The 21,715-nt window shown below is 38.0% G+C and overlaps 1 protein-coding gene and 2 pseudogenes across 2 annotated transcripts; 1 reads left to right on the top strand and 2 right to left on the bottom strand.

The window, feature by feature from the left end:
• Window positions 1-2,711: 2,711 nt before the first annotated feature.
• On the bottom strand, window positions 2,712-4,315 carry LOC126601385 (peroxidase 10-like; annotated as a pseudogene).
• Window positions 4,316-7,454: 3,139 nt separating this feature from the next.
• On the bottom strand, window positions 7,455-14,888 carry LOC126584424 (mitogen-activated protein kinase kinase kinase 5-like). 2 transcript variants are annotated; one of them, XR_007610023.1, is made up of 12 exons: window positions 14,196-14,888; window positions 13,198-13,824; window positions 13,029-13,116; window positions 12,583-12,645; window positions 12,318-12,481; window positions 12,088-12,163; window positions 11,736-11,795; window positions 11,531-11,656; window positions 10,983-11,192; window positions 10,350-10,909; window positions 7,802-7,927; window positions 7,455-7,692 (listed from the first exon to the last, which is right to left on the bottom strand). XR_007610023.1 is itself a non-coding variant. In XM_050248816.1 (10 exons), the coding sequence occupies exons 1-10, from the start codon at window positions 14,618-14,620 to the stop codon at window positions 10,808-10,810; spliced, it is 1,941 nt and encodes a 646-aa protein (XP_050104773.1). In that variant the 5' UTR covers window positions 14,621-14,888; the 3' UTR covers window positions 10,276-10,807. The 2 variants fall into 2 exon arrangements, 1 of the variants encoding a protein (XP_050104773.1); XM_050248816.1 differs by lacking the exons at window positions 7,455-7,692; window positions 7,802-7,927 and having other exon boundaries at window positions 10,276-10,909.
• A 4,048-nt stretch (window positions 14,889-18,936) lies between these two features.
• LOC126601377 (G-type lectin S-receptor-like serine/threonine-protein kinase SD1-1) lies at window positions 18,937-21,140 on the top strand (annotated as a pseudogene).
• Window positions 21,141-21,715: the final 575 nt, after the last annotated feature.

Raw genomic sequence — 21,715 nt, 5'->3', positions numbered from 1 at the left:
TACCCTCTCACACTAGAAAACAATTAGTTTACCCTCTCGCACTGGAGAGCATGGAAGTCGTTGTCATGAGTGCATCTGAGGAAAGCTGGACTGCTGGGACAATCAAAATAATCCTTAGCATGTGAGGTCATGTTTGAGGATCTGCTTGTAGACCCCGCATAAGGGTGTAAGGGCAGTGAGCTGCTCCCATAATTATTGTGCCATCATTAGGTATTTCGTCGTGTGCCCTTTTGAGGCTTGGTTCGCATGAACCACATGGCAAGATCGGCATGGCTGGGAGCCATGGTGCAAGATTGGTATAGTTATGAGCCATTGTGATAAATCAATGGCTATCAGGAGCCGTGAAGCAGACAGGCACGGCTGTGAAAGCAGAGATGAGGCTGGTTTGGGCCAGGTTATGCGCAGCATGAGGAATTGTCTGGAGTGTTGAAAACAAGGTCTACCCCCGGTTCTTGGTAATTGGGCTGATGTGTCATTTTGGTACTCGTCTGCCATCGGCATGCCATTAGGCTGAGCTGCTGCGTTTGTCGGAACAGAAGTAGTCTTTATATCCGGCAATCTATGTGGGGTAGTCCCGTCTGCTCGATCTTGTCATTGAAAGATGACTTGTTTATGTTGGTCATGTCTCATCAAAGTACTTTGTCAATAGCTTCGTTGCGTGGGAAATCGCGCAATCGCTAGGTCATGAGCCTTTCTACTTCTTCTTGAATTTACCTTTGTTGGGGTGGCAAAGCTCTCGGCTACCCCCGGTCATGACCTGCTGGTCTAGGCTGCTATTCCATGTGTTCGGCTAGTCTATGCAGTAGCTGCAGTGGGTGTGGGTATATTCTTAGCAAGTGAGCGGGTAACACACAGGCTGCTGGTTGAACTTGAGCTAGATTGAGTGACTGCTTCTCTCCATTCGCTATGTTGCCTACTCCGATGTGAGGTGAATGATGTTTCTTACGGGCTTTGTCACGAATGAACACTTCACCTAGAAGGTTGCTCATGTTGATTATCGGAGTGTGGCCCCAACTGTGAGTGTATATTTTTCTGTGGGCCTAACTAAGAGTAAACACTCCTCCACGCGCTAAGATGGGAGTATACACTATCTCAGGGGTCTAGTATGGAGTGTATTCCGTTAGAAAGCTCGGTTCGTGACTAGTTAAGTGGCTGCTTACCAGGATGCTAGTAAAGAGGTTCGTTTGCCTTTTTCCTTCTTCGGGACACCTTGTTGGGGGTATGTTGGATCTCGGTGTGTTGCAAGAGTTGATTCACCAAGGTTGCATGTTGTGTAAGGGTGCTCGTCAACTCTATGACTTGTCGAGACAAGTGTTGTTCGCCATTTAGATTGGAAAAGCTTGGAAAGAATATGCCTCCTTGAGTAGTGGAAGTATGGTAGGCTTCGGGCGTTAGATTTGAATTGGGAAATGTCAAATCTGCGTAGAAACGTGGTGAAAATGCCCCCGGCTCGATGGTTGGTCTTGATGGTTGAGATAGTCTTAGGGCGATTTGGGCTGCTTGGAATGCCGCTGAAGCAGGCTGGGCCATGGGAGAAGGCTGGGCCACGGGAGTGGGCTGCTCAGCGTATGATGCAAGCGGGTGTGAGGCTTGGGCTCGACTTAGCAACGCGTTGGGCTTGCGTTGGGCGTGGAGTGACATGGCTTGGGCCGTGGCCTTAATGCCGCGAGCCGTCTTGGATGGCATGGCTCGGGTTGTGGTGGTGACACCATGGACCTCACCGTGAGTGGCTACACACACTCAGTGGTTCCCGTGATGGAAACTCGTGGTGGTGGTGCCGCTCCACCTATTGTCACATTTAGCCTCATGGATCGTCGTGGTCCCATCTCTTGAATGTTGAAATTTTCATTTGTTGAAATTTCTAAATTCTAGCCATTGTACTTCTTTTTGCAAATAAAAAATTCTAATAAAAAGAAAGTACGAAAAATCTACAAATGGACAAGAAAATAGAAAACCTTGGATGCGAAAGTCTTCTTCGAATGTAGAACTCAACTCTCAATGAAAGCACCAATTTGTGGATGCAAATTTCTTCCTTCTTGTTCTTGGACAAAATTGCACTTACAAAACAAATAACACCTTAGGTCAAGGCCAATAGCCTTACGCACCCACGATGAATAAGGAGGGCTTTGGCTGAAGAACCTCCGATGCCAAAGTTAAAATTTTGAAAGAAGAGTGTTTGGAGAATTTTGAGTATTTAGCAAGAGTGTAGACCTCGGTTTTTAGAGAAAATTGGGTAGTATGTATAGGGCATGGCAGGCCTCATTAGGGGTGAAGGTGGCCGGCCCTTTGTGGTGTTTTTGAGTGTATTTTGTAGTTAATTGGTAGTTTAATTAGCCATTAATAGATTAATTAGGTAATAAATCTAGTAATTAACTAATTAACATAATTTAAAAGGAATGTTTTGGGGGTTACCTTGTGGAGAAGATGGTTGAAATAGGTTTCGAATAAATATCTATTTTGAGCACTTTTGACTTGATTGTGGGATGATTGTCCACTACTTATGCGTGGGAATTCCATCGCTCCTCAAGGGTAATTTTGTCCTTTATGCCGAAAAATCCACGTGTCGTCTCTTGATTATTTTTGGCTCCACATATATTGTTCATTTTAACGAAAAACCACATTTTTACTCTAAAAAGTCAATCCTAGTATTATTCACTTACAACACATTTTTGTCATTTTCGTTGAAACTCAACGTTTTCAACCCATTTTTATTAGTCTAGTCTTGTCTTGAAAGTGAAGCATTGAGCAAACCCAATATGGTACGTATGTGCACCTGCGTTTATATGGTTTGTTAAGCTTTGTAATTAATCAGCCAAAGTACATAATATAAAATTAAAGAATCGTTATAACATGGCTGGTCTTGAGATTTCTGAGCCTGAAAGCAATAACAAAGAAAAACTCTAAAGTAGGGCAAACTTTGAGTAAAACCCTGCATCACGCTGAAGCACTACTTATTACGACCAAGTCACATGATGAGTGTTATATGGTGATGAGATAAGGATATATTCCTGTAATATATAAGAATCTTTTAAGAAGTAGATATATATGATATGGGAAGCAAACCTGTTCAGAGCACAACTACATCTCTAGCCCTTTGGCTGTGAACTTTGCAGTGATGTTTTCCAAGGGCTCAAAGGGGGATGTCAATTGTTCATTAGCTGCATCTTCACTTGCTGTTGTGCCATCTCTATGACCCAAGGGTACTGGCCAATATATGGGTCTCCGCTCTAACAAATAACAAAAGTATAAGACTGTTGGAATCAATCATTAACACGCGCGCAGGAGACCGTTCATGCACAACAACTTATTGGGGTTACTAAATGAAGGAGCTTCTTACAAAATAAACAGCTGCTCTTGATACAAAAGTGATTATGTCAGTGCAAGAAACAGTGGATGGACAGGCTTCCTTAACCTTTGACTTGATTGTGTCAATGACCTCAAAACCTCTGGCTAAATTTTTGCTGGGTGCTGCATTATTCTCCCCCTTAAAACTGCTGGTATCATCAAGTAGCAGTGATGCATCACATCCCTACCTCCAACAAAATGGAACAAATCAGGTTTCCAGTCAATTTAATTTGGCTCATATAATAAACCACAAATAATAATCATATCATGCTTATACTTACACGAGTTATTCTCTTTAGGTAAGACGTTCGTTCTTTATTAAAGGATGCACCGATAATATATTGTCAATAAGTGGTTGATATTATTAGTAGATCACATGTCACTAGCAAAACTCATGCGTATTTGATACATTATTTACATATTATATATCGCTGAAAAAAATTGATCTTTAACAAAAAGATGTGTTGTATAGAGAAAAATTCTAGGGGTATTTTGATATGGGTTCAAAGTAACTAAAAATTAGACCTATTTCAAAAGTCAAAAGTCACTAAAAATTAGACCAATTTCAAAAGTACGCCTATAAAATTGAACCTATATCAAATTTTCCTAAAATTCTAATGCTTAGTTAGACTAACATAACTATCATTGATTGCACCCGAGAAAAAACGTCTTGTTGGATGATATTTTAGATAGTCAAAAACTGCACCCGAGACCTAGACGTAAACAATAAGAAATGATTAAAGTCAAATTAATACATTAACGAAGCAATCATGGAAGTAAAGCCTCAAAAGATGAGGAAGAAATCCTACGATCATTTGCAATAGCCGACTGAACTCCAGACTGAACAATCTTGGTCAGGGTGGGACATGTTGAATCATAGAACTTAAAATCAAGCTGACAGGACACAAGATCAGGGCTTAAGAACAAGAGGGCAAAACAGGGTAATAACAAAGGAAAGTTTGTGCTCCATTTTCTGGAATACGAATAGATTAATTCTCTAACTAAGCTGTCACTAATACTTTGTGACGGTCCAAATTGTAGTGAGTAGTGAGTACTTGAGTCTAGAAGCAGTATATTTAATATTTATACAGAGTGTAAAAGACTGAAAGGAAAAGTGCATGAAATTGTGCGGATGCAGTTAATTATATTCTCTGGGGAGAGTGATAGAGGAACTAGATTTGTCTTTTTATTCAGTTGAGTTTGGTAGAACTGCATTGTGTTATTAATGGGATTAAGAAGGCGCGCGGCTAGATTAGGACTATTTATATTGCTCTGAGTGGAGAGATTTTTCAGTTTGTCAGGAACACCATTCGGTATATTAAGTTTCATAATACAAAAAGTGATTGGATACTTGTAAAAAAATTTCAACCACTTGTATTATAAAACTTAGTGTACAACGACGTGTTTCCAGCACACTAGAACATCTCTCCTCTAAATGGTAAGATGATGTATTTTAGTCATAGAAAGTTTTTATACTCGAGTTAAATTTCTTAATTTTCGACAAATGATCTGATATTTACAAAAATACTTTCACAACAAAGCAAATATATACACTGAACAAAGTTATGTCATTGGAATTTGCAATGAGGTATCGAATTCATGATATAACATATATCGTATTAATTTATGTGAATCGAATCTAAAACATCATTCCACAAAGTAAAGACAATTACAATGACAATGAAATTTTGGGCTTCACGAAATCCGAAAGGCATGTTGCGACTCACTCTGCGGCCTAGATATTTTTGGGTCCAAGTGTTGGCTATATTTACCTCGAGGGTTGGAGATAAGTCTAGGGTATGAAGGAAAATTTAAATGCCGAAAGTGGTGGCATTTATATACATAAATAATCTATAATGAAATGGATCTATGTGGAAGCAGCTAGCAGGAAGAGAAGGGGGGGGGGGGGGGGGGGGGTGGGTGGTGTGTTTTGGACTTTGGAGATCACGTACCACCAGCAATCCGCAAGTGGGAATTTGGAATAGAATATAGGTCAGTTGGAAGAGGAGCAGACTAATTTCAAATTTGTTATTAATAAGATTTGAATTTAAAATTGTTCACATACAAGTGGAGATGACCATTACGGTAATCCTTACTGGCGCTTGTGAATAAACATGCAATGGAGATACCTATTTGTCTAATAAAGCTAGGGTTGAAGTTCCCTTGAGGCTTGAGCCATCATTTGCTGGGGGTGGAAGCAAGCTAGGGTTGAAGTCCTTTTTAGTTACAGTTGACATACGTTACTCACAAACATACGCTATGTACGTTCTTAATAATGTCTCATTTTATCTCAACTACTTACATATGTGACAGAAAGAGCCAATTCTATCAGGCACCTTAAAGACAATCAGTGAAGGTGAAAAATCCCGGAAATGCAATCTAATAGCATTGTAATTAAGCTTCCAATTAGGCTTTGTGAAAACAAAGTTGCCAGAGCAATAGTCTCTCTATACTACGGTCTGGTGGTATTTCTATTTAGTTGTAAGTGAGAGATCTTAGGTTCAAATCTCGTGGATGGCGAATTCGATACCAAATTAGGTTGTCCATTGTGTGGCTTATCCGAATTCTCCCTCCTTTTAGTGTAAAATATCATCGTACTCAAAAAGTTACCAGAGCAATAATGGAAGACTCATTTGAACCTTACAAATAAGGAGGAACTTTTGTCAACATAGATTTAGATTACAATGATTTTTTTTTTCAAATTTTTTTTTAATACAATGATAAATATTTACACTAAGAGGACAGGGGAGTTTGAATAAGTCATACAATGGGCAACCTAATTTGGTATCAAATTCAACATTCACGATATTCGAACCTAAGACCTCTCACTTATAAGAGAATAGGAATATTATCAAACCCTAATACTGAATAGCTTTTTTAGAATTAATTAAAATGAAATCATGAAGAGAGTGCTAAATTTGGTCACTTTATAGATTCTTTCTTTTTACTTGACTAATATATGCCGAGATTGAGCTAATCTTGCTTTTTTTTTTCTTTTTTGAAGGGAAAGCATTGTATTGATTTAAAATAACTCATGAAGAGTTACATATGTCTTAGAGGAGGGGATCCTTAATAAGAATAGGAGGCTCTTCAATCCAAACTAAATTATTTTTACAGTTCAAAGCAAACTTTGCTAGACGATGGGCAACCCTATTACATAAACAAGAAACGTGAATAAAATTCACCATAGAGAAGGAGGGTGCCATCATCAACACATCATCCGCAATCAAACCTATTGCCGAGGAGTCCGAATAGGTTCCATTAAGTGTTGCAATGGCCTTCATAGAATCAAACCATAGAGCTAATCGTGCTTGATTTTATTCTTTTTTGGTTAATTAATTTGCTTGATATGGCTCTGTAAATTGTCTCCCAATCATTCCTAATTTCACTCTCTCACTAAGGTCAATTCCATCAACCCTCAAATAGCTCCACAAACCTTCGTCGTCAACCTCCATAATGCCCTGATTTTATACCTTGATAGGCTTGATTTAATTTTTGTTTGTTTTTTTTTTCTAGTATATTTTGTCTGTTTAATTCATCGGTTTTGACCTAAACAAAATTATGAAAAGAATAATGCTAGGGAGATAACAAATTGGTAACAGGCCATCAACATGTTTGAAATTTTTTTTATGTGATTGTGATTTTCTAGGGTTTTCTGATTCTTCGTGACACATAGCAACGCGTCCTTTTTCAAACTTTATTTGTCCACACAACTAGTATGAAAATGGAATATGCTAATCAGCCATAAGGAGACAATGACATAACAGAAGGAAGGAAAGGGAAAAGAGAAACGCTGCTACACATAGCCCTCGCATCATCCCCTCACACTTCTCACTCACTTGCATCAACTCGTGGGCATGGCAAGCCATCCTTATTCAAGATCCTGACAAACGAAGATGGGGCTAACGACCCAAGCAAAATCGCTCGTGACCCCGAATTCTAGATGTATGTTTATGTGTGTTTTATTATCATGTTTCAATGTCTAAAATTTGCAGAGAATTATCCAAATTTCACAAACACAGACCAAGAACTCCAGCTACTTTGAGACAGTGATCATCATAGTCCAGAAGTAAACAATTTTCGCAATAAATTAAACCGAAAAACTAATATTAAGTCAAATCATAATATCATATAACCCTGATAATATAGTAACATCAAAATTGTAAACTGTAACAAAACACAGAAGATGAGTCTTCTGTAGATGGCCAATATAGGATAATGTAAAAGCACTAAATTATTAATACAACATAATTAAGTAAAATTCTTAGTCTCTCATGATTCATCTAACAGAGATTACAGAATAAGTAATCAAAGCAGGTCTCTGTGCAGTCATAAAAGCAGGAACAACTGTGCATCCAAACACAAAATTACATAAAAATTACAAATTACAAATGACAAGCTAATTAAACCATAAAAAAAAGACGAATATTTAACAAGAAATTAATTTGATGATTACCAATCGTCGATGACTTTGTCCCGCTCATCTTCTTCTATCTGGAATTTTTTGGTGGAAGTATCTATGGCTTGTGATGGTGGAGGCTCCATGTCTGATTTGATCTCTCTACCTTCTGAATACTGTCTACTGAGAAAAAAAGAGAGGTGGAATAGAGTTTTGAATCACGTGAATGCACTTGTCGAATTTGTCATGGCTGACTCTGACTGCTTTGAAAACGATGAAGCATAATATAGGACAATGGTGCCAAAACGGATTCGTCCTTTTCATAAATTTTGCAATAAATAATTTTTTAGAAAAAATCTTAACCGCGATTTGTAATATAAAAATTTCTGATCATAAGCATAAAGTATAAAACATTAAAAATAATATTTGATAGCATATATGGCAATTTGATATTTTGTACAATTCTTTGCTTCAACCGATATGTTAAATAAAAAAGAAAGAGAAATGCTAAGGAGACTCTCTCTAAAGTATAAGTCTTCACCATCTCATATTTTTTACACAATTACCGTGCTAATATTATAAAATATTGAGCAAAAAACATGAGATGACTGAGAGTTTATGAAGAGTCCCATTTTGAGAGAGTCTTCTTAGCATTTCTCTAAATAAAAATGTCATTCTATAAATTTTTTCATCTCTTTGTGGGGTTCAATTATTAAGACAACCAATCAAATACTTGACACATAACAACATTTATTATGAATTGCATCACACCTATTAAAAAATGGAGCATTTTTGCACACCACCCTAAACTTTGGTGTATGCTTACCATACACCTAATCATCTAACACGTGTCATTTCACTTAACCTTGGTTAAATTTTTTTTCAAAATTGAAAAAGTATCATTTAGTGTGAGGTGTATGGTGAACATACACTATAATTATAATGGTGAGCAAAAATGCACCCATTAAAAAAATTATTAAATCAATTTGGCAACTACCGTCATGAATGCCAGCAAAGAGCTTTGTCTTTAGTTGACTCAACTCCACGAAAAAAACGGAAGGCTCGGTTGGACAGAGTTTTGCTGCTATTTTAATGGTGTATGAGCCTTGATATCTTCTTTAAAGATGCTTTAAGAAAAAAAAAATTCACAATGTTTTTCCTTAACAAATGATAGCGTTAGTTAGATAAATTGTTAATTTTTATGGGAGGAAGATTAGTGAAAATCGAACTCACACCAGATGTATAAGTATAATTATTCTGCCCCTGCAATAAAGTGCCATGTGCAATTTCTTCACAATTTGTGGAGCCCAATGTTAAAAGGCTCGACTCAAGGCACGCCTAGGCGGCCTCTGTGGCTGGGCATGAGGGTTGCTACCTCTATTTTGAGGGAGTGGGCGGAAGGCGCGCCTCAGGGCGTCCAGGCGTCTTTGTTTGCCTTTTTTTTTTTTTTTTTTTTTAATTTTCAAACCCAAATTTTGGGTAGAGTTTTAGCTACCTCATACATCTTCCTTGCACTATCGTCTCTCTGCCTTTTTTTTTATATATATATAATGAATGTGTGTGCTGTCTGCATGCTTTGTTTTATGTGTGCTTATTGTGCTTTTCATCCTCTATTTTATATATATATATATATATATATATGATATAATAAATATGTATATGTGTGTGTGTGTCTGTGTGTGTATTAATGTGTATATATTAAAAAATTTAAGTCCTGTGAGGCTTCACCTCATGCCTCACGCCTCACACCTAGGCTGGGCTATTCCTCGGACGCCTCGTCCACGCCTCACGCTTTTAATACATTGGTGGAGCCAAGCATTATTTGTAGAAAAATACTAAAAATTAATGAGGAAAGTAAATGGTTTTGGAAACATGTAGTGGACCACTAGTGGAGTTGATAAGGTCATTTATCTGTGAAATTAAACAGTGATTCTGCGCATGCGTTACTTGCACTACAAAAATGCATTTCAAAGATTTAACGTTTTGAGGTTTTTAGTTACATGTCGTTTTCATTGGTTAATGACTTGATTATCTAGGCGAATATGACTTCAATTATTTTGTCACACTAGATATATATGCATCATACCAAAGAATTCTAATTTGGGGATATTTTAGTATATTTTGGGGTATTTTATACTCCAAATTTTTAACCATTAAATATTTAGTTAAAGATATAATGGCCAACTAGAGTCTTTCTAGTTTCAAGTAGGTAGGAAAGCCCTACTTCCCCTTTAACATTATATCATTTCACCGTACAAGGAACTGTTTATTCTCTTTATCGTCGTCTAAATATTATCTTCAGAAAATATATTTGGATATCTTTTAATAATTGATATGAATCAAAGAAATTGACAGTTCATCATAATAATGTTATTTATTACCATAACCGTCGAATTATTATATAAGTGAATGACTAAACAATCTTAAAGTCAGTTGAATTTTTACGGAAGTAACCTTTAGACGATGGTTAAAAAAACAAATTTGCAAAAACAGATACTTGGAGTGCAAAACAAAAACACCAAGTCCAAAAATAATTTAATCCCTTTTGATATATAGACACCAGTTTTTGAGTTCACCAAATTGTACAATGAGGCGAAAGCGTTACCTTGTTAAAAGACTTCTTCTGCTGAAGCTCGAAAATTAGTTAATGGTATATAAAAACGGCTGCTAAATTCCCAGGGCAAGATAAACTTCCACCATCGAAATGAATGATGGAAAGAACCTACAAAACACTCAATGGCTGCGAGTCACCCACCAGAATCACATCCAGTACGCCTACAATTCGGGAGCCGCTTCTCTGCAGAAGTATGGACAGGAAGGTAGCTATCATTCCCCTTTCCACCAGCCGTCTGACAATGTTATTCGTTTCAGCATGGCGGTTGGCACAACACAGAGTGTCCACAGGAGGGATGTGGTATTTGAATTGCAAACTGTGCTGGAGATTAATCCAGGAAAGGCCTCAAGGTTAACATGAGGGGAAGATCAGGAGGCCACTTTAAGTCGGAAGTTTCGCACAAAAATGTTGGTCACTGGAGAAAAAGGCTGGACCCTCAGGCTTACCAATCACCAAATCGGGAATGCACTGCTCTGCGATCCAAGTATGGCCGGAATCACCAGCGACTGATCAAATTTTCTTTCAAGTTCCATTGGACTCAGAGGTTTATCCTGTAGACATAACAAAAACTGTAAAAGAATAACTAAACTATAATAAAAGAAGTGGCATGGTGTTTATACTTACCGCGTAATTCACCCCATTAGATGCTTGGGCGGTGGGCGGGGCATCTTGCTGCTGTGAGTTCTTTAAGAATCGATGTTCTAATAACATGGCAGCAGTTGGCCTTTCTGCAGGATTTCTTTGGAAGCAGCATCTTAAGAAATCCTTACCCTCAGGCGACAATGTTTCAGGAATTGGTGGCGCATCCTTCATAACTTTAAACATGGCTGCAGCCTGGATTAATAGACAAGAGTTTAGAGAACCGTGGGAGGGCTTAAAATGCAGTGCAGAAAATTATGTATGAAACTTGGACCCAAATATAAATTCACAATGTCAACTCGAAAGGCGGATGAGCAAGCTACACGGCAATGAGGAGGCGTAAAAGAAGTTTATGATTTTATCAAACTGTGTACGAACAGGTAAAAGCATGCACTGCATCCCACTTGGTAGTCAGTACTACTATATCGAAAAAAAAATATGGATTTGGACACAAACAATGGAGTAGAACCCTTCAAAGCACAAAATTGAAACAAGTTTCATGGTTGAGTACAGAAAATACATTATGTGCTTACCCCTTCGTACTCACTCCAAGGAGGTTTTCCGGTGAACATTTCAATAATAGTGGAACCCAAGCTCCATATATCAACAGCAAGAGCCAGATCAGAGCTGCTATCTTTATGCATCACAGCTTGCATCAGCTGCAGGAAGTAAAATTGTATCAGTATTAGAGAGCGCATAACCCCATAGGCTACCACATACTAATTAGCAAAAGATTACCTCTGGAGCCATCCAGTACGGGCTTCCCTTTAGAGAAAGATTACCTACGTGTCCCGAAAGCTACGCAACAAACAAATTGTAACCATGTGAGCCTAAAATCAGATGGTAAAGAATGAATACCAGCAAGTGATCTGAATCTATAACAATGTGTATGGTGTCTGTAATGATAGCAACATGAACTGTGTGTAAAACCGCTCGATGACTAGATTAAGGAAACCATCTCAAAATATCAAGATGACTTGGCCTATTTCCTTGCCAAGGAGTAAAAAGAGCTACTAGCACAAAAAAGAAAAAAAAAAAAGAGTGAAGAATGAGAATCTAATGAAAGGGTGAAGAAAGAACCAGTACTCACATGTTTTGCCATTCCAAAGTCAGCTAGCTTGACAACTCCACATGAATCGACAAGCAAATTAGCCCCTTTGATGTCCCTATCAACAGAAAATGAAATAATATGCAGCCTAATTGACCCCAAGCACAATTCTATAGGCCCGTACACCAAAAACAATTCTTCCACATTTGACAATGATAAAAATTCGCATAGGTGAGCATTTCGTTATTATTAGATTAAGAATGTGATTGTACCTGTGTATTGTCTTTGTGCTGTGCAAGTAAGCCAACCCAGAGAGAATATGGCGAGTAAAATTACGAACAACAGCTTCTGTTATGGCTCCACAATGTTCATGGACATATTTGTTAATAGAACCGGGATGGACATACTCCAGATAGATGAAAAATCGATCATCAACCTGCATATACATGAAAGTATTTGGTGCTTTATTTTAGGCAACTCCAACGGACAAAAACTTGAGCCTGGATGCCTAAACACTCAAGTAACAACGTTACTCACTATTTCGCTTCCATAGTACTGCACAATATTAGGATGCTTCAGCTGGCTGAGAACTTTGATTTCCTGATAAAGAAAAGTTTACGGAAAATGAGTAAGAAGCACAGTGAAATCGTAACATATCACTCAATGCACCTGAGGAACAACCACACCATAGTCTACCTAATAGATTACATCAAAAAATTTTGGTTGCCTACAAAAGTACTTTTAGTCTTCATGCATCTAGACTCTAAAATAATCTGAAGTTTGAGAAATTTGAAAAACTGAAGATTGCTATACTGCATGCTGAATCGCTGATATATTGATACTCCAGAGGTTCAACAGGTAGACTAGGGAAAAGTAATGTCAAACAGAAAAATCCAGGATAGCTAAATCTGTGGGGGTTAGAGTCAACAAGCATACATTATGTGTACATTCCTAGAACAAATTGAGAGTAAACGGATGATAACCTGCTGTAGCTGCTTTATACACTCTGCAGATTTTGGGTCCTCAGGAAATAACTCGACTTCCTTCATTGCACATAACGCTCCAGTTTCTCTGTTACAAACGAAAACCCTTCATCAGCATTTGGCAAAGCAAATAGAAACTATGATCAGCTATTCATGGAACTGTATATACCTATTGGTAGCAACATAAACACTTCCGAACGTGCCACGTCCAATAAGCTTTCCCTTTTGCCATTGACCTTTGACTGGCTGGGACTCTGGTTTAGGTGTGAGTATAGCTTGTGGTGATGGTAGGCTAAGACTTGCTCCAGGAGGCAGAGGCAATGGATGGACTTCAGCATAACCATTAACCTCACGCCGCACAGTGGGGGCTTCAAAGGATAATGTTGGATGCAATGGCGATGTTGAACCTGGTGGGCTTCTGACGTTTCGGCAGGGACTTCTATTGGATGGACTTTGTAGAGGGGAATTATCATTGCTCTGGATGGAGTATTCGGAGAAGGAAGGGGGGGAGTGCGCAAAAGGCACATCGCAAGTGGGCATCTCGGGGGCAGACCAGCCTTGATTTCCAACAGGAACAAGGTGTGGGAGCAGATCACCAGCATTGGGTCTGTGCGGGCTGAATGTAGGACTTGAGAAAGGACTAGCCGGAGCACTCCAGGTAGGTTTCGGAACATCAAGCCGGAAGTCACTAGGATAGCTCTCTAAACCTTTCCTACCTCGATTCCTCCTCGTAGACCTTGACTTAGGTTCAAAACAATGCTCGTTATTCTTTCGCCTTTCCCGGCAAGCGAACACACTGAAAATGCAAGGCATACATGTCAATAAAGTCTCCTAGTTTAAGTATCATCATATGTGGTGCATTCAAAGGCCAAATCTGCAACAAACAACGCAAGAATCTGACAAACATGGAAATGTTGGTGCATTCAAAATCATAATCTCCTATCTTTTTCGATTCTTAATTCAAGCATGTAATTAGCATCCATTAATCTTTTTAGTTCTCCAAATCCAGCAATATATAGAGAAAACAAATATGAAAAAAAAAAACAAATTTTGTTTTCTTTAGAACCAAACAATATGAATTTTTTTTTATAATTTTCTCTTGTCAAGAAAAAACAAATTTTAATACTCTACGTGAAAATCAAAGAAGAGACAGGGAGATTTTAACACCTCTGGATAGAAGAGTTGGAGGAGGTAGCGTCACCGGCCTTGGGAGACGGCAATCGACAATCGCAGGAGCTGCATCCGGAGCACCTCTCTCTCCGGCACCTCTCTTTGCATCGCAAATCCGCCGTCGATTCCGGCAATGGCAGCGGCTGAGGAGTCCCTGCCCCAGACGTAGTTTCCGGAAACGACGAACTCGAACCCGAGCGCTTATGATTATTGATGACTCTACCTCCTCCACCTTCATGGTTTCCACCGCCAATACCGATCAAAAGCTGCTTCCTCTGTCGGGTGAGCTTCCTCCTCGACCGAAACATCCAGCCTCCCCCGTCATCGCTGGCCTTCTTTTTCGGCGACTCCTCTTTCGCCGACGAGGAGGAGGAAGAAGAAGAGAAGGTAATGTTAGACAGCCAACGCATGGTGGAAACCATTCATGATCATCACAACCGCGCAAACCCTAACAAGTTGGTGATTTGGATTAGACGACGACGAAGAAATTAACGGGAAGGCCTAGGAGGTCCAGGAGAAGATCCATGAGAGGCCTGGATCTTCATCGAGAGACCTGCAGGCCATGAATCAATTCCCCGAGACGGTGTCGTTAATTCGTTTTTTCTTCCCTTAATATTTTTTGTTTTGTTTAGAAAATGCGTAGGGCTTGAGAATTGAGAGGTTGATATTATAGTGCTCTGTTTTCTCTCTAACCATGTTTGGACAACGCGCGCGCTTGGTTTTTTCGTTTTTCTTGTGTTCCGGTCGTTATTTCTGTTGGTTATATTTCAAATTTATACATTTATTTTATTTATTTATTAATCTTAGACCAACTTCAATAATTGGATTAAAACTCAATAAGTTTTAAACTCGCCCAAAGCTTCTCGACTAAAAAAAGGTTTTGGATTTAAACTTATTTTTGGGCCAAATTTAACCCAGAAAATGGGCCAAGTTTAGTGGTTGAGACCATGTTGCTGGCTCTAGCTATCAACCACTTGCGAAAAGACCAAGGACTATTTTTTTTATCGGGCGGCTCATGTAGTTGGACAAACGGTGTAGATTCAATTGTTTATCAAAATAAAATTTAAAAATAAATGAATCCAAGACGATATAAATGGAATCTTAATTAAAGTATCAAACGGCTTTAATTTGTTGTTAGGTTTGTTGATTTTGAGGGAGAGAAAGGAAGTCTGAGAGTGAGAGCTTTTCCATTTGTTATGGGTTCACTAGTTCTAGTGCTTGACGTGTACCCAGCACCAGCACATTATGTGTTGATTATTCTGGTTTTGGCGTGGTATGTGGGAGAGAATAAGAGGGTTTCTTTTCTCGCAGTTGTCAGGGGACATGTATGGAGGTGCAGCTAACGAAAACATTCTCTTCCATTCCATGTCTGACCACAAACCCATGAATCACTCTTCCCAAATTCAAATCTTTCAACTCCGAGCAAGCAGGTAGGATTGAAGAAACTGTTACTACACTGGGTCTCACTCCAGTCTCCATTCGACCCCATCTCGCGAAATGCCTCCAAACCTTGTCTAGGCATCCTTCGGTTAATGTAACGAGAACACAAAGAGGTCCAAGACACCACATCTTTCACCACCATGCCATCGAAAACCCGTCTCGCCCCATCAAAATATCTACATTTTCCAAACATATCGACCATTGCATTGCCCAAAGAGACATCCGAATGAAACCCGAATCGAATTACTTCGTTGTGAAGCTCTTTAATATTTCTAACATCACCAAGAGCAGCACACGCCTTAGCAACTGATAGAAGCAGAAGATTATCGGGCACTATTCGCCGACCTCTGAGTGAAGTGTAAAGATTTATGGATTACTTGACGAACCCATGTCGCGTGTAGCCTGATATGACATGAGCATGGTCCACGCACGCAGGTCTGGTTCGGGAATTTGATCGAACGCGTGTCTTGCACGTTGTAAATCGCCAGAATTACAATAGATCTTCAAGAACCTAAGGCTCAGGTGAGGCGGGACATTGGTGGGTAGCTTTGAAAGCATGTGATATTATTATTTTAATGGCTTTTGCATCTTGTAATCTGCAGAGAGAAGCTTCGAGTTTGCAAGTGATTTTGAAAAGCAGTTGAGAAGTACCGTTTCTTCGCGCCAGGACAGGTAATAAGCGACAATGACTCTGTCTAGGCATGAAACGACACGCTCCGTGTGTTTATTAGCTTTACATTAGGCATGGAACGACATTCCACCCACTTGCATTTTATCTTGTTTTGTTTGTTCTTTTTCCTTTTTGTAAGACTTTATCATAGCCAAATAAGTAACTCTTTACTACAATGGTGGAAAGGTGCAGCGTGAATTTAATTCTCATCAATGGCTAATCTAACATATATAATCTAACAAAACCTATTGTTTGATAAAAAAAAAAAAATTTCTATTACTTTGTTAAAATTTCAGTGTTTAATAAATATCATAGTTAGTTTATGTATTGGATAATTGTTAAATGACTAAACCATCTTAGAGTTTGTTGATTTTTAGCAATATGATAAATGCTAAGGAGACTCCCGCAAAAAATATGACTCTATATGGACTCTCTGTTACCGCATATTTTTTACGGCACAATGTTTTATAATGTTCACAGATAGAGAGTCCTAACTTGAGAGTCTTCATTTTTTTTTTTATCAAATTTGAGGATTGACTTAAAAAATTTACACTTCAAATCATTGTGCAATATTTTAGGATGAAAAAGAGAGTCAATAATGTAGAATAAAAATTCAATTAAGAAAATTGCTAGCATTCCTTTTTAAAGAATTGAACACATTTCTCTTTGAGATTTAAACACATAACCTCCACAAAAACATTGAAAACAGGATGGTATCAAATTATCGTTTGCATAACCCTGTGATTTCAATTTCAACAATCCACCATGGATGTCATTTAATTTTGACACGTAAAAGTTTGACATGTGTACAAATATACTATTTATTATTTTTTTTTTCAAATACAGACATATTTACTGAATAAACTTGGTAAAAAAAGTTGGTTACCTTTACCCAATGATTTGATTTTCTCGCTATTACTTATCATCATATTTGAGGTAGGTTTTATTAGCTAATGCTTGAATTCCATATAAGATTTGACATGCTTGATGGGTATTTTGTTTCTTTTGAAGATGAAAGTTATGGTTCTGTTTGTCTCTTTTAAAATTCAACGACTAAGAATTTAACGGTTATAAGATTTTATGAGCCGATTTATTCTATAATTTCCGGTAACTAATAATAAATGAGTTATTGTTTCATGACAGCTGGGAGAGAGGCATTTGTCATATGAATTTCTTTGGCAATCCACCATTGGAGATGTGATCAGTGTTAATTATCAGCTGTCAGCTTAGTTGGGTCTGAATTGTCAATAGTCCATGACTTTCTTTCCAAACCAAAGTTGTTGGGTCAATTAAGAAACCCAAGTCTTTTAATTTACTTTGATTTTTATTTGGGCCTACGGTCCATCTTCTCTGCATAATTTTTGTATTAAGTTCTTTGGATAAAGTATATAATCTCAGATCCACGATGCAAGACTTGAGAAGCTTTTTACGAGTTTGTTCTTCTTATTCTCCCTTCTAAGAATCTCAGTTGCAACTGCACAAGACACAATCACTCCAAGTCGATATATAAGAGATGGCGAAACTCTGGTTTCAGTAGGTGGAAGCTATGAACTGGGATTTTTCAGCCCTGGTAAATGAAAATGCCGGTACTTGGGAATATGGTACGAGTAATGCTATTCATACCATGTTTTGTACCATATTTTCATATCATCTTAGGTGGCATTTGATGTGGATAGTCACATCATTTGAAAAATTTGCAAAACCCAAGGATAGGAAGGAGAAATACTCCTCGTATACCACAATCATCATTTAATTAACTAGTTTTTTTTAATTATTAGTTTATTAAATAATGAACTAAATTTAAAAATCTAATTAATTCAAATGATGTAGCTGTCCACATCAAATGTCACCTAAAGTAGTATGAAAATATGGTATGAATAACATTATTATACTGCTTCTACTGATGCAGTTGTGTGGGTAGCCAACAGAGAAACAGCACTTGGGTGATTCTTCAGGACTTTTGAAGCTCACCGAGCAAGGAGTTCTTGTTCTCTTTGTGAATAGCTCAAACAGCATTGTGTGGTCATCGAATTCATCAAGAATCGCGGAGAATCCAGTATTGCAACTCTTGGATTCTGGAAATCTTGTGGTGCAAGGTGGGAAAAAAACTAATCCGGATAACTTCTTGTGGCAGAGTTTTGATTATCCTTGTGACACATTCCTACCGGAAATGAAGATTGGTTGGGACTTGGTTATCGGTTTAGATAGGTATGTATCGTCTTGGAAGAGCACATAAGATCTTGCTCCAGAAGAGTTTTCAATACGAATGGATCATCATGGCTTACCGCAACTTGTTTTAATGAAAGGAGGTCATATACAAAATAGAGGAGGATCATGGAATGGCCTTTATTTGACAGAATACGGATATCTTGTCGGAGGAGAACCAAATTCAATATTTGAATTTGTGTTGAACAAGGATAAGGTCTATTAAGTACATGCTCCGAAACGGGTCCTTGTTCTTTAGATATGTATTGAACCCATTAGGAGCCCTAGAACTATTCATATAGGTGTACCAAACACAGAGTTCGGAAGTTTCCTCTACACTCCAAGGGGATTGGTGTGAAAGTTATGCCTTGTGTGGTCCATTTTCTAGTTGCAGTATGCATAACTCTCTGAAATGTGCATTCTTGAAGGGATTTGTACCAAAATCTTCAAAAGATTGGAATTCAGGATATTAGTCTGATGGATGTGTTCGAAGGACTCCGTTGGCCTGCAGCGATGGAGATGGCTTCATAAAGTACAGTGGGATTAAATTGCCAGACACATCAACCTCGTGGTTTGATAAAAGCACGAGCCTTAAGGAATGCAAGGGATTATGTTTGGGAAACTGCTCATGTACTGGTGTGCAAATCTAGACATCAGGGAGGGAGGAAGTGGCTGCGTGCTTTGGTTTGATAACCTCACCGGCATAGAAGAATTCACTCCCGGCGGTGGTCAAGACCTTTATATACGGGTGGCAGCTTCAGAACTAGGTATGTCTTCAACCTTTATCTGCAGTATGCAAAGTAGGGTTTAAATAAGTTAGTGTTAAAATCACAGTTACTGCAACACTTTGAGATCACATGAAAAGTTTGTTTTCATACGGATATTTCAGATCATGCTAAGAAAAAGAGCAATTTCAACAAGAGACAGCTACTAGCAATTCTCCTCAGCTTTGCAGTTTTTCTCATGGGATTGCTCGTTGGAATGATATTGTACATGCGGAAGAAAAAAGTCAGAAAAATGAAGGTAACTATTTTCGGACAAAATGCATTAGATAAGGTAGTATTTAATTTCGATAGTGTAGCTAACTGTTCTCATCTTTTTATCCATGCTGAAGAATCTTCTACCATTTCAGGACTCAGAACAAAGGATTGCAGACAAGAGTACCTTGGAGACGACACGGAAGAGATGGAGTTACCACTGTTTGACTTGACCACCATATCTAAAGCCACTAACAACTTTTCAAGCTGCAACAAGCTGGGAGAAGGTGTCTTTGAACCTATGTACAAGGTAACATAAATTCATGCAACGAAAATTAGCTATATTGCTATTCCAAATTTATGTCTTTTCGAAATGATGGTCCATAGGGTACACTGATAGGAGGAAAAGAAATTGCAGTAAAGAGGCTTTCAAAGAATTCCGGACAAGGAATGAGATAGTTCAAAACTGAAGTATACTCATAATCAGACTTCAGCATCGCAATCTTGTTAAGCTTATCGGTTGTTGCATTCAAAAAGGCAAAAAGATTCAAATATATGAATTCATGCCCAACAAAAGCTTGGACTTCTATATTTTTGGTATGATCCTTCATTTCAATCTTTTTATACTATGATTCAATGTGGCATCGAAATAACGGGCTTAAAGTTTCTTCAGATTAGGAGGGTCAAAAATTGCTCGACTGGCCTAAGTGCTTCCACATTATAGGTGGAGTTGCCCGATGGCTTCTTTATCTTCACCAGGACTCTAGATTAAGGTTTATACATCGAGATCTGAAACTTAGCAATATTCTGCTAGATGATAATATGAACCCAAAGATTTTAGACTTTGGCTTGGCTAAAACATTCAGCGGTGATCAAAGTTAGGCCAATACAAACAGAGTGGTTAGAAGCATGCTTAGACTTGTTTTGTGGTTTATAATTTCATTGTTCTGCTTTTGAAATTCTTTCTCACTGGTCATTGCATATTGATATGGCAGTGGTTATATGTGTCCAGAATATGCAGCAGATGGAATTTTCTTGATGAAAATCTGATGTGTTTAGCTTTGAAGTCATACTGCCCGAGATGTTGAGTAGGAAGAAGAAAATAGGATTTCATCATCTAGATCACGACCACAACCTTCTTGGACATGTAAGTTTAACCAACGAGGTGATGATATGTTACATTAAAAAGAATAGTGAATTAGACGGTGCTCTTCGAAGCAAACATGCCATTTAACAGTGTTGAAGGTCTACAGCAAAGCCCCTTTTACATATTAGGCCACTAACATATCTTACATGTTTCAATTTGTTTTAAGGCGTGGATACTATGGATTCAAGATAAACCACTAGAACTAATCGATAAGACGTTTTGTGATTCGTGGAAAATATTTGAAGTGTTAAGGTGTCTTCATGTGGAGGTGTCTTCATGTAGGGATGTTACGTGTGCAAAGAGTACCTGAGGATAGACCAAGCATGTCATCTGTGGTTTTGATGTTGAGCAATGATGTTGCCTTGCCGCCTCCAAAACAGCCTGGTATTTACACTGAACGAAGCGTCCTTAATGCACCATCAAGGACGCTTCTATGCAGAGGGGCATTGAGGGGGAGCGAAAGGTGCAGTCGCACAGGGCCCCAAATTTACAGGGACCCCTAAATTTTTGTCATCTAACATCATGTAATAATATTCTATACTTAAAAAAATTGCTTTTATTAACACTTTAAACCGCATTGTGCACTCCTTATAAGAGTGTTTTTCTTTCTTTCTAAATATAAAAACTTGGAGTACAATAAGATATTTTGAGTGTCAATAATAACATCTGTAAAGCGGCAGTTTCTTAATTTTATTATATAACAACGTTATACATTCAAGTGAAACTTTAAAGTTAGAGGTTTGTTGTTTTTTTTTTCATGTTTGGTTGTTTAAGATAAAACTGTTTTTGATTATTTAGTGAAAGTTATGTTTGTAACTCTTTTTACTTATCATTAAGGACATTTGTAAATATGCAATCAGTGAGTGCTAAAGTTTGTTTTGATATATTTTTTTTTTTTTAACAAACGATATTATCTACGCTAAGAATGTGAAGGAGTGGGTTAAGCCTGACAATAGGCTAACAATAATATGGTTTAAATTCGCTTTTGGCGAGAGATGAACATAAGATCTCTCACTTACAAATAAAGAGGAATATCACTAGACCGTAGTACTAAGTAACTTTGTTTTAATTTAAGTGA

Source organism: Malus sylvestris, chromosome 2, assembly GCF_916048215.2.
Source record: "Malus sylvestris chromosome 2, drMalSylv7.2, whole genome shotgun sequence".
Classification (NCBI taxonomy): Eukaryota; Viridiplantae; Streptophyta; class Magnoliopsida; order Rosales; family Rosaceae; genus Malus; species Malus sylvestris.
The sequence above is the reverse complement of the archived record's forward strand: the minus strand, read 5'-3'. Positions and strand labels throughout refer to the sequence as shown.